The following is a 12,455-nucleotide window of genomic DNA, read 5'->3' on the forward strand; positions in this document are numbered from 1 at the left end:
GGTAGCATTTATCGACCGGCCTTAAAAACAGCGGCTGATATATGCTTGTGGGAATGAAGCCTAAGGCTAATTTCACACGGGCGAGCATGATATCGAGCCGTGAGGTTCAGCCCAATATGGCGCTTGTGCATGTGCGATATCCTCATGGATGTGAGGCGTTTTTGTGTTAAAAACGTCTCCCATCATTTCTGGGAAGTTGCGATTAGTTGTGGTGGAGGAACAGCAAGTGTTTCCTATTGTTTTCAGTGGCAAACCTCGCAGCGCACTTGCGTGCATATCACACACAATGCGATGTGTTTTCCGGCCCCATTAAAAACCAATGGACGATGTGTTACGAATAGAGATGAGCGAGCACCAAAATGCTCGAGTGCTCGTTACTCGAGTCGAACTTTCAGTGATGCTCGAGAGTTCGTTTCGAGTAACGAACCACATTGAAGTCCATGGGCGACTCGAGCATTTTTGTATATGACTGGTGCTCCGCTAAGGTTTTCATTTGTGAAAATCTTAGCAAATCACCAAAGTCATGTAAAAAACACAGAAATGGATAGGGCAGGTGAGGAGCAACATGCAGGGCTGCATTTCGGGCTCCGAGGTCTCACTATTAAGCCACAATAGTGGCAAGAGTGAGACCCCCCCCCCCCCCCGCACTGTCAGCATAAAGATCATTCTCCTCTGCCACAGCTGTTACAGCTGTGGCAGAGAAGAACGATGTTAGCCCATTAAATTCAATGGAGCCGGCAATACAGCCGGCTCCATTGAAAGCAATGGGCTGCTGGCGAGCGCAGGATGAATTTTCGGGAAGGGCTTAAAAATATAAGCCCTTCCCTGAAAATCATCCTAAAATGTGTAAAAATAAAAAAAAAATTATGTCAGCATTAAGATCATTCTCCTCTGCCATAGCTGTAACACCTGTGGCAGAGAAGAATGATGTTAGTCCATTGAAAGCAATGTGCTGCCGGCGATCGCGGGATGAATTTTCGGGAAGGGCTTAAAAATATAAGCCCTTACCTGAAAATCATCCTAAAATGTGTAAAAAAAAAATGTATGCTCACCTTTCCGCTGCAGCCGGAGTTCAGCCGCGTCTGGCCGGCAGTTCTCCTGAACTGCTCTGAGTAGTATTCAGCAGCCGGGGATTTAAAATCCCCGCCTGCTGAATGAGCTGCCTCTGATTGGTCACAGCCTCACCAATCAGAGGCAGCTCTCACTCACACCCATTCATGAATTCATGAATGGGTGAGTGCTGCCTCTGACTGACTCAGCGCAGGGACCAATCAGAGGCAGCATTCACCCATTCATGAATTCATAAATGGGTGTGAGTGAGAGCTGCCTCTGATTGGTGAGGCTGTGACCAATCAGAGGCAGCTCATTTAGTGGGCGGGGATTTTAAATCCCCGGCTGCTGATAGATCAGCAGTTCAGCACCACAGTGCAGGGGACAGCAGGAGAAGACACGGCTGTGCCCCGGCAGCTGAAGGGAGGTGAGTATCTATTTTTTTTGTTTTTTAAATCACTTTTAATTGATTTCCAGGGAAGGGCTTATATGTAAAGCCCTTCCCTGAAAAACAATTCAGGTGTGCCACAGACCATTGTCTTCAATGGAGCCGCCGCCAGCAGCAGCGGCTCCATTGAAGTGAATGGCTGCATTTTTTTTTTTTTGCACCAAAATTTTTCCTTTTCAGTTAAGAGCCTATATGTTAAGCTCTTCCCTGAAAAACAATTTGGTGGTGCCAGCAGACCGTTGTCTTCAATGGAGCCGCCGGCAGCAGAAGCGGCTCCATTAAAGAGAATGGCTGCATTTTTTTTTTTTTACACTAAAATCTTTCTTTTTCAGGGAAGGGCTTATATGTAAAGTCCTTCCCTGAAAAGGAATGCAGGGAGCCAGCAGGTCATTGTTTTCAATGGAGCCGCCGGCAGCAGCCGCGGCTCCATTGAAAACAATGCGTGCATTCCCTATAGCGCACGCATGTCCTATCTTTGCAGGCACGCACCTGCACAGTACGAACATGTGCACACACCATAGGGAATGCAGTATTGTAAATACAAGCGTGTTTTTGTGCGTGCGTACGCACGCACCAAAACACACTCGTCTGAACGAGCCCTAAGGATGATTTTCAGGTAAGGGCTTATATTTTTAAGCCCTTCCCGACAATTCATCCCGCGCTCGCCGGCAGCCCATTGCTTTCAATGGAGCCGGCTGTATTGCTGGCTCCATTGAATTCAATGGTCAGTGCTCGTTTAATCGAGACGAGTACCGCGTGGTGCTCATCTCGAGTAGCGAGCATCTCGAGCACCCTAATACTCGAACGAGCATCAAGCTCGGACGAGTATGCTCGCTCATCTCTAGTTCCGAAGTAACACCCAAAGATAGAACATGGCACGTTTTTTTCATGCACCATGATGCCATGTGGGAATAAAAAATTGCTCATGTATACTATCCCATTCAGAAGAATGGGGTTCATATTCATGCAAGAATTGGGGCGTCTCGCAACACAGAAATTCTGATGTTTCTAAGACATGGTATAATATAAGGGATCCTTTTTGTTATATTTTTATGTTCATTTCTATGACCTTTTTCCTTATAGGATTTGGAATTAAGATAAAGTATTGATATCTCCACATATATTAACGACTGTAATAGCTTTCATTGGATGTACTTACTTTTTCTATGCCTCTGAGGCCCATGACATTACCAGTAAATGATAGGTGAGTTCTTTTACAGGGTTTTTTATTCTGAATTACACCATTTTCTCTTGTCTAAAGTGCATGATGTTCCAATTCACAACAGAATATATAAAAATTAGAAAATCGGTGAGGGATATTTCAGTTTTATTTAATAGCTACAATTATTTATTGAATGAGGAAAGATCACATAAAATTCTGCTCATGTAACTTTCTTATAGAAGTGCAGTAGACATCTGGGTAATATGACATATGACAACTACAGGAGTAACACACTAGACCAATTCAAGGGCAGAATAGATAGGACATACGTTATAGTTATGGTTATTGCATACATGCTCACTTTTTAAAATTATTGTCAGGTAGATTTGATTTTTTACCTAAGCCCCACCCACTAGTACAGACCCCTCCACCCAAAAAAAGACCAATGCTTTGATTAACAGCGCTACCAATGTGACCTTGTTAACATGTGATCAGAGTGGCTACAATAAACAGTGACAGCAGACTGCCACCCTAACAATATGGGGTCAGCAGAGTGTCCACATAAACAATGGCAGGAGAGTTCCCCAATAAGTTATAACAGTACCAATATAATGTGTGTATCTCTATCACCTTTTCCCATCCTCTAATACGGCATGGCATCAGCAGCAGGAATCGGCTATAAAATATACTCAACGTCCATTTACCCCTTTAGATGCCACAGGCAATAGCAAATCACAGCACCTGATTGACTTTACAAAGAGAGGTATGTTGGTCATGGGAAAGAAACACTGTGTCCTGAGGGTGCAAAACACAACCCCAATTCTAAAAAAGTTGGGAAGCTCCGTAAAATATAAATACATGTAAAGAGAAAAAAAGGAGGAAATTATTTGGAAATGTCAAATAACCATATTTTATTCACAATAGAACTCTCTAAAGCAAAGATGGTCAGAGGTTCACCAATCTGAGAAAAACTGTATCTAAAAATTGTGGAACAGTTTTAAAAAAATTTTCCTCAATGTAAAATTGTGAAGACTTTAAATATCCCACTGTCTACAGTGCAAAATATCATCAAGAGATTCAGAGAATCTGGATAAATTCATGTGCACAAGGGACAAGGCCAGTAGTCAATATTGGACGATCGAGATCTACGGGTCCTCAGGCGTCACTGCATTAAAGACAGGCGTGATTCTGTAATGCAAAGCACTGCATGGGCTCAGGAATACTTCCAGAAATCATTGTCTGTGAACAGAAATCATTGGGTGTGAACACAGTTCACCGTGCAATCCACAAATGTAGGTTAAAGCTGTATCATACAAAGAAGAAGTCATATATCAACACAATCCAGAAATGCCGGCATCTTCTCTGGGCCAAAGCTCATTTAAAATGAAGTGAAGCAAAATGGTCAGATGGTCAAAATGAAGTGAATCAAAATTTGAAATTCTTTTTGAAAACTTCGGACGACATGTTCTGTAGACCCAAGAGGAGAGGGACCATCCAGCTTGTTATCAGCGCACAGTTAAAAAGCCTTCATCTCTGATGGTATGGGGTTGCATTAGTGCCTATAGCATGGGCAGCTTACACATCTTGAAAGGCATTATCAATACTAAGCAGTATAAAGAGGTTTTAGAACACATATATTCCATCCAGACAACGTCTCTTTCAGGGAAGGCCTTGCATATTTCAGCAAGACAATGCTAAACGGCATACTGCATCCATCACAACAGTATGGCTTTAATGAAGAAGAGTCTGGTTGGTGAACCGGCCGCCGCCACCAGTAGAAAACATTTGGTGCATTATGAAATGAAAAATCCAGCAAAGTCGTCCGAGGACTGTTGAGCAGCCAAAATCCTACAATAGGCAAGAATGGGACAACATTTCTCTCCCAAAACTCCAGAAATTGGCCTCCTCACTTCCTAGACGTCCACAGAGTGTTGTAAAAAGAAAAGGTGATGGTACACAATGGTAGACATGGCCTGGCCCGGCTTTCCTGATATCTGTTGCTGCCATCAATTTCTAAATTGGTTAATTCTTTTTTTATGAAATTGAGAAGTGTCTCCCTTTCACCCTCTCATGTGTTCTATGTTCTATTGTGGATAAAATATGGTTATATGACTATCACCAATTCATTGTATTCATTTTTTTCTTTACATGTTACAGCATCCCAACTTTTTGGGAATTGGGGTTATTGAGTAAAACTGGTCTTCCAGGGCTTTTTTCTATTGATGACTTATCTAAAGGTTAGGTCTTCAATATCGAATTGCTAGGGGTCTGACGTCCAGCACCTCCGCTGATCAGCTGTATTTCTGAGCTGCTGTGCTGTAACTAGTACAGTTATATATACTGTGCAGATTTGGATAGCATTTTAAAGAAATATATATCGGATCCCAATTAATTATAAATAAGTAAAAGGCAGAATATCCCTTTAAACAGCCATGAAAGGCCTGTCAACAAACCAGCATCAATGCAAGTCATAGATGTATATGGAAGCCCATCATATACAACCAGTTAGTCATCAGGAGTGGGAGATCATATGACGGGATAAGTGATGGCGCTCCCTGAAGTAGGCATAGCATACAGGACATGATAGTTGCAGCTCTCTTGGTCTTTTGCCTTGGGTTTCAACTCCTGCCTCCTTCTTATGTCGTAATCTCATGTGCAGGACCAAGTCTGAAGTCATACGGAAAGAGAGTTTACATTTAGCACACCAGATCTGAGCTGTAGAACCTAGGGTTGTGAATGTTGGTGGGAGGACCTGTGGTGAGGGTGGTGCCTCACATTTAGGCCACATCTCTGAAAGTGGGAAGATGGCCAAAGAATTTGAAAATGCCAAATATTCATTGGAGCTTAGAAAATCACTATAGCCCTGGTCCACTGGTATATCTATGGCATCTCTCGAATCATTAATTCTAAAACTCTTTCCAGATTTGAAGATGGTGTGCATTTTACTTCCCGTTCTACTAGGCACAGGTGAGAAGGCACTACCTGGCAACCCTCCTTTCCGGTCTCCAGCACTCCTCATTTTGTACACCTCAGTGAATGCACTTCTCTTGGCGTCCAACAGTTCAGCCTTCACCCTTTTCCATACAGCCACTTCTAGTAAGAAATCTTCTCTCCTATTGGCTTCATTTTCAGTTTTGTCAAGTAGTCTTGATTCACCTTCTTCTGACAGTTCAATCCCCTCTCGCTCTACATCTCTTGCCAAGCTATGAAAATTGGTTCCATGTTTTATCCGTTTGATGGGTGTTCCATACTTTTCTGTAAAGTCTAGAGAATAGAAGAGTCAAAAATGAAAAATATCACAATAAAACTGTAACCATAAACAGTTCTAGGAAAAAGTACAAGCCATGTAATTTTTTTAGTATTTGGACCTGTTAAAAGGGTAGTCCCAGAAAAAAACATTTATCACCTATCCACAGGATAGGTGATAAATGTCTGATTGCCATTTACCCTACAGCTGGGCTCCCTATCATTCACTAGGCTGGGGATCCAAAGCCCACACGGTCCCCATCACTGCAGAACCATAGAGAAGAGTTTGAATGGATCGGTGGTGACACATGTGCATTGCTTCTCCATTTAATGTCTATGTGGCTGATGGAGACAGATGAGCTCTACATTTTCTGTTTCTGTCAGCCCAATAGACATTGAATGGAGTGGCAAGGTCTAAAGTGGTGCTCAAAGGTTCCCCTCTTGAAGACACAGTAATAGAAAATATTAGTTACACTGAATACCTATGTGTCTGTTCATGGCCAATGGTGTTCCTGCCCTCCTCATGTCATCAGTGACAGTCAGCACACTGTCAGTTCCCTACTGCCCGTAGGGTGTGCCTGAGCAGTCTGCCTGCCTCTTAAAAGGAGAAGGTGTGCATTCGGCTTTTCCATCCTGGCCACTCCAAACATGTCTCTGCCTGTTTAAGGCACACTCCCTCACGAGATGGGGGGGCTGAGCAATTAGTTCTATCTGGTTTGCAAAGGTTCTTTCTGTTTCTGGCTATTTCCTAATTTGAATGATGCCTACTTAACGCACCTTTCCCATCTCCTTCATTCCTGACCTCGGCTTGTTTCTGGACCACACTATACCTGTCTGCTACCTATCCCGACCTTTTACTATTCATATTGTTATTCAAGAATTCTGCCTATCCTGACCTTGGCTTTGTATCACAACCACATCTCTGTCTGCTCTTCCAAGACCATGGTTATCTTCACCAACTAGCGTTAGCTGCCACAACACCGAGACTACTCCTGGAGCAGTGGCCTAGGGGACCCTGCAGTGGAGGCCAGATCCCAATTCATGGGGTAAGAGGATGAAAACAAGGGGACACCAGGTGTTGCCTTCAGGAATAGCCCCAAGCCAAATCAGTTTGTGGCATGGTGAGTCCACACCAGCTCTTCTGGCAATAATAATTGACATAATAAGGCACAGTAAGCTTGGAGGTTGCAATATGCCTTAGGTGACACTTTTACTCTTCTCATTTACTACTCTTTCCTAGCGATATAGTATACTTGCACCTCCTGGAACATCATTTGAACAGTCTTAAACATACAACAATGATAACTCTTGCCAATCACTAGGGTCAAAGGTCAGTGTTGGCTTCACACAAACCTTTTCAACAGTATTGACTTCACATCACTCTCTATAACCTATCTGAATGAAACACTAATATGTCTACATATGTTAAAAATAGGACTCAATGGTAGGTACTTAAGCATGTACCTACCATTCCGAAGAGATTGTAGCTCTTGTACACCTAGCATTTTGGCAAACTGCCCATCATAGAAAACCAATAGTGGCTCTCCCTTCCGGAAGTGGCAGGAGGCTCTCAGGGGACTCGCTCCTTCTTGAATGAAATCTTTCAGTCTATCGTCCATGGAACTACCAGGTGAGGCCTGGACTACTTGTAGCCACCTTACATCTGGACCCGCTGTTGTTTTACGGACCTGTAAAAGGGATGGTTAAAGAAGACATCTACATTAACAAGTATAACCTAGAAATATCTATCTGGAGCAAACATAGAACCTCTATAGGGGGACTTTAAAGTAAATAACAGGGCACAACAGAAATAGCAATAATACGTTATTACAAAGGGTAATTTAAAGGGGTTTTCCAAGCAGCACTAGCTGTCAGTGCCGGGATAGACCAGAGTCGGAGTGGAAGCTGCTGCTCCGACCCCTGTGTAGTGGCCGGTGCTCGTATTTGCAGGCGCAGGTTTAATTGTAATCAATGGGAACCCAGCCTGCAATTACAAGTGCCAGCCCCTACACAGGGATCGGAGCAGTGGCTTCTGCTGCAACCCTGATGTATCCCGGCACTGACAGCAGGCGCTGCCTGGAAAAAGCCTTTAAGGCCTCATGCACATGGGCGCATTTGAATTGCGGAATCCACGTTCGGCACCCATGTGGGAGATCTGCTGTTCAAGTTGTCCATAGAAAAGCATGGAGAATCCTCAGCTCCACGCACACATGCGGATCTGATTTGAGGATTCCGCAAGCGGAAAATAAATCGCAGCATGCAGCATTTTAGTGCAGATTCCATGCGGACGGCCTCTATTGATCTCTATGGAAGCGTTCGATCCGCAATTACATTACAGATTTGTAGGCGGGTACTTCTCAGGTTGCTTGGAGACTGGGCAGGGAGGTGATGGAAGGCACCATTGGGCTTGCTATTTTTTTTCTACCTGGATGATCTGCTGTGCATTCACACGGAAAAACCATTGAATCAGCGACCTTCTGCAAGTATTTAAAATTCATTTACACAATGAATCGCAGGTAGAGATGAGCGAGCATACTCGCTAAGGACAATTACTCGAGCGAGCATTGTCCTTAGCGAGTACCTGCCCGCTCGGAAGAAAAGATTCGGGTGCCGGCGCGGGTAAGCGGTGAGTTGCGGCAGTGAGCAAGGGGGAATGGGGGGGGAGAGAGAGATCTCCCCTCCGTTCCCCCCCCGCTCTCCCCCGCCCCCCGTCGGCACCCGAATCTTTTCTTCCGAGCGGGCAGGTACTCGCTAAGGACAATGCTCACTCGAGTAATTGCCCTTAGCGAGTATGCTCGCTCATCTCTACTCGCAGGTCATCTGCAGTGAAAATCCGCATGCGTAATCCGGGCATGCCGTGTGCATAAGGCCTAACTGTTAATGATGGCTTTTAGTTAAATTCTTGGTGACCTAGTTATTATCTATTATCTCTAGTGGCTTAACCCCTTCCCACCGCAGTCAGTTTTGGCCTTCATGACACAATTCCCATTTTGGAAATCTGACCTGTCACTTAAGAAAAATGTAAGGAAAAATTTGCATTTTTCAACATTTTTAATTTTCTTCTTGTCATACAGATAGTCATGCCACACAAAATCGTTAATACCTAACATTTTCCACGCGTCCACTTTATGATGACATTTTAGAGGCAGCCTTTCCTTTTTTTGGTACATTCCAAGACTCGGTTTGGAAGCAACAATATTAGAAACCGCCCATAAACTACCCCATTTTAAAAAACTGGACCCTTCAGAGTATTTAAAACTGCATTTTGAAAGTTTGCTAACCCTTTAGGTGAATTACAGTAATGGGGAGGTGAAATGTAAAAATTTCATTTTTCTTTCAGACTTAGAATTTTTAAGCATTTTTGTTCAGCAACACAACAACAAGTGTTAAGGGTGGAGGAAAGCTAAATATTTATCGATCTCTTGATAGCTAGATCTTATGGCGAGTATTCTCTACTGATTCTTCTGAAACTGTAGATCGATCCCTTCTCAGTATGCTCTATTCTATTGGCCTTAAATAGGTTTGTCCCAGTTTTACCTGTTTTGCTGTGGGAAGCAGACAGCTCCGTACATTGTGTAGTGGCTCAGGTTGGTACTGCAGGCTGAGTCCCATTCACTTCAATAGGACTTTTCTCACTACTGTAGTCCTATGGGACAAACTTTCAGCAGATTTGTCTTTCAGTGCTATCTCTGCTGATGACCCCCTTACAATATACTTCTTCCAAAAACATCATTAATGCACTACTGCAAAACACCAGTGATTGTCCGTTTCTTGATTCAACACTCAATCTGAAATGAAACTTTCAAAAACTGAACTTATTGTTGCAGATTTACTATTCAAAATACTTACAGGCTTTGCACCACACTTACAATATGTTTTTAAACACTTTTTTTGACTCATCCAAAAAGGGGGAGTGGCCTAAATTGTGCTAGAAATTTCAACAAATTGTGCCAAAATTTTGCTGTAATTTTTGTTGTAAACAAAGCCAATGAATAGGTAGTATCCACTTAGACTAGACCAGTGATGGGCAACCTTTTGAGCTCTGTGTGAAAATTCACCAAAAAACCGAGCATGACTCGAATGGTGTGTCACTTCGAGAAAAAAAACACATAAATTTGTGATATTTATAGTTTAAATAACAAAAATGTTTAATTGTAATATATAACTGTACTTAATAAACCCAAAACACTCACAGCACAGACCCTTGCCTCTCGCTGCCTTCCCCTCACTTATCTCAGTAATGATGAGCCCCGAGCAGTGACAGTACCCCCCACAGTGGCCCCCAGCTGTGACAGGGGCTCCCAGTAGTAGCCTTCAGCAGCGACAGTGGCCCCCCAAAATGGCATCCAGCAGTGACAGGGCCCCACACAGAGGCCCCCAGCAATGACAGCAGCCCCCAGCAGTGACAACGGCCCCCAGCAATAAAAGTGCCCCCACCGTGGCCCCCAGCAGTGACAGTGCCCCCGACAGTGCCCCCGACAGCAGCCCCCAGCAGTGACAGTGCCCCCACACAGCAGCCCCCAGCAGGGACAGTGCCCCCCCCAGACCCATATACTTACCCCCTCCACCTCGTGGAAGCTCCGCTCCTCCTCTGCCCTCCGCGCCACTAGCAGCGATGATCTGCAGCACACACTGTGACGTCAGTGTGCTGCCGGATGCCTCCTCACCCGGACGCTCTTGCAGAACCAAATGGTAGAAGACATCGAGGGAGGGGGGAGGAGGATCCTGGCTGCACACTGACATCACGGTGTGCGCTGGGATCAGCGCTGCTTAGTGAATACCGGCAGGGGAGCTGGGGAGCTGCGGCCCCTGACGGTATTTACCACTAACGGGGTTAACAGCCGACAGCGGCCGCATGTCAGCGACTATGGCTACACGTGTCAGTGCTGACACGTGTGTCATAGGTTCGCCATGACGGGACTAGACATTCCTAAAATTCAACAGATTTGCCATGCAGCTGTGATAAATTTGGCGCATTTTAAGACTCTGTCTTAAGTTTGCACTGTCTTAGGCTGGCTTCACATGATCCTATGCACATTTACTTGCGTCTCAGTTTAACTTTTTTGCCCACTGAACACGGATTTTTTGCGTGCATATTGGCGTATTTTACTGCACTTTTCCAGCCCGCAGGGCATGTTCATTTGTGTACAGCAAACAATGATGTGCTGAGTTCTTTTTCCAGCAGAATTATGCAGTGTTTCGTAATGCGTAATGTGTGTGCATTTGTGCATCCCCCCCATTCACTTCTATGGCGTTCTTTGGTGTGCATGCTGCATTTTATTTTTTGCGTGACTGAAATGCATGCTCAAAATACAGAAATGTGAACAAAACCATGGCAACCAATGGGTTCTATTCTCTGCGTATTGCCTATACAAATATGCCCATGTGAAGCCGGCCTTACTATTAGACACTATTAGTAAATATGCCGCACTGTTTCTGCCTCTACTAACCAACCTAAACCTGATATTTCCGTTTCAGCGTGTGCGGCTGCCATATCTCCGCTGTGTTGGGGTCATATTTGACTTTTATCTTTCCTTCGCTCATGTCCCCTGGACCTCAAAAACATCTACCGAATCCACCCTGTTCTTAGTTTAGAAACAGCAAAAACTTTTATTGTTACCCCGATCCATTGATTACTGTAACTCTCTACTGATCGGTCTTCTCCCGTCTCCAATCCATCCTGAATGCAGCAGGCAGCCTCATCTTTTATCCAACCGCTGCACAATATCTCTACTTGCATCTTACATACGGTAGTAACAGTTTCAGACATTGGGACTGCTGCCTGCAGCCAATAAGGTGACGAAGGGGTTAATATTGAGATACATTGAATGGAATTGTAGATTGGTGACGTATCAATATCTAATATCCTTGGATGTCTAGAGCGCTTTAGTGGGTTAATACATAACATTTTATATAATTACAGTATATGGTTATTATATTGTGTAGGGTGGTGAAGGGTTACTTCTGCGAGCCTGTCCGACGTAACCACTAGAGGGAGGTCACACCATAGCGATTTATGCAGAGCCACTTAATGCAAGCCTGTCACCTATTTTTGGGCTATAAACCAAATATACTGTAAAATATGCAATTGTATGTTGAATGTATTGATACCTTTATTTCATAGAATGGTCGAGTTGGAAGGACCTTCAGGGTCATCGGGTCCATCCCCCTGCTCAGTGCAGGATTCACTAAATCATCCCAAACAGATGTCCCCATTGCCCAGATATCAGCCCTTATGCTTAGCCTGCACTACATGCAAATTAGCAGTGGACCGTCAGATTGGAGGACTACTTCTGCCTGCGGTGGGCCCTCTACCTGCCCATTGTTTCAAAAGCCACCCCATTCATGAGCAGCAGATGAATGTGCCCTATGGAAGACATGGATGACTCAAGACAACTAAAGTGGGAGTGACTTACGGCGCGGCTCATAGAAAGTAGGCCTGAGTGTGGGCTCCCCTTTATGACATCCATATGCACAGGGGTCGCCTTCATGCATAAGTTATAATTGAAAGTACCTAAAGCCATAAAAGCTTCAATCAAGATTGCAAAT

The 12,455-nt window shown here is 44.2% G+C and overlaps 1 protein-coding gene across 1 annotated transcript; it reads right to left on the reverse strand.

Moving 5' to 3' along the window:
• Positions 1 to 5,172: 5,172 nt before the first annotated feature.
• Positions 5,173 to 7,445, reverse strand: ZNF488 (zinc finger protein 488). Its single transcript, XM_066587353.1, has 2 exons — positions 7,375 to 7,445; positions 5,173 to 5,924 (listed from the first exon to the last, which is right to left on the reverse strand). The coding sequence occupies exons 1-2, from the start codon at positions 7,409 to 7,411 to the stop codon at positions 5,173 to 5,175; spliced, it is 789 nt and encodes a 262-aa protein (XP_066443450.1). The 5' UTR covers positions 7,412 to 7,445.
• Between the last annotated feature and the right edge of the window lie 5,010 nt (positions 7,446 to 12,455).

This window comes from Eleutherodactylus coqui, chromosome 13, assembly GCF_035609145.1.
Source record: "Eleutherodactylus coqui strain aEleCoq1 chromosome 13, aEleCoq1.hap1, whole genome shotgun sequence".
NCBI lineage: Eukaryota > Metazoa > Chordata > Amphibia > Anura > Eleutherodactylidae > Eleutherodactylus > Eleutherodactylus coqui.

Coding starts and splice junctions, on each gene's coding strand:
- ZNF488 (XM_066587353.1), bottom strand. CDS start 7,411: ATGCTAGGTGTACAAGAGCTACAATCTCTTCGGAATG. Junction 5,925..7,374: donor GCTACAATCTCTTCGGAATG/GTAGGTACATGC, acceptor TCTATTCTCTAG/ACTTTACAGAAAAGTATGGA.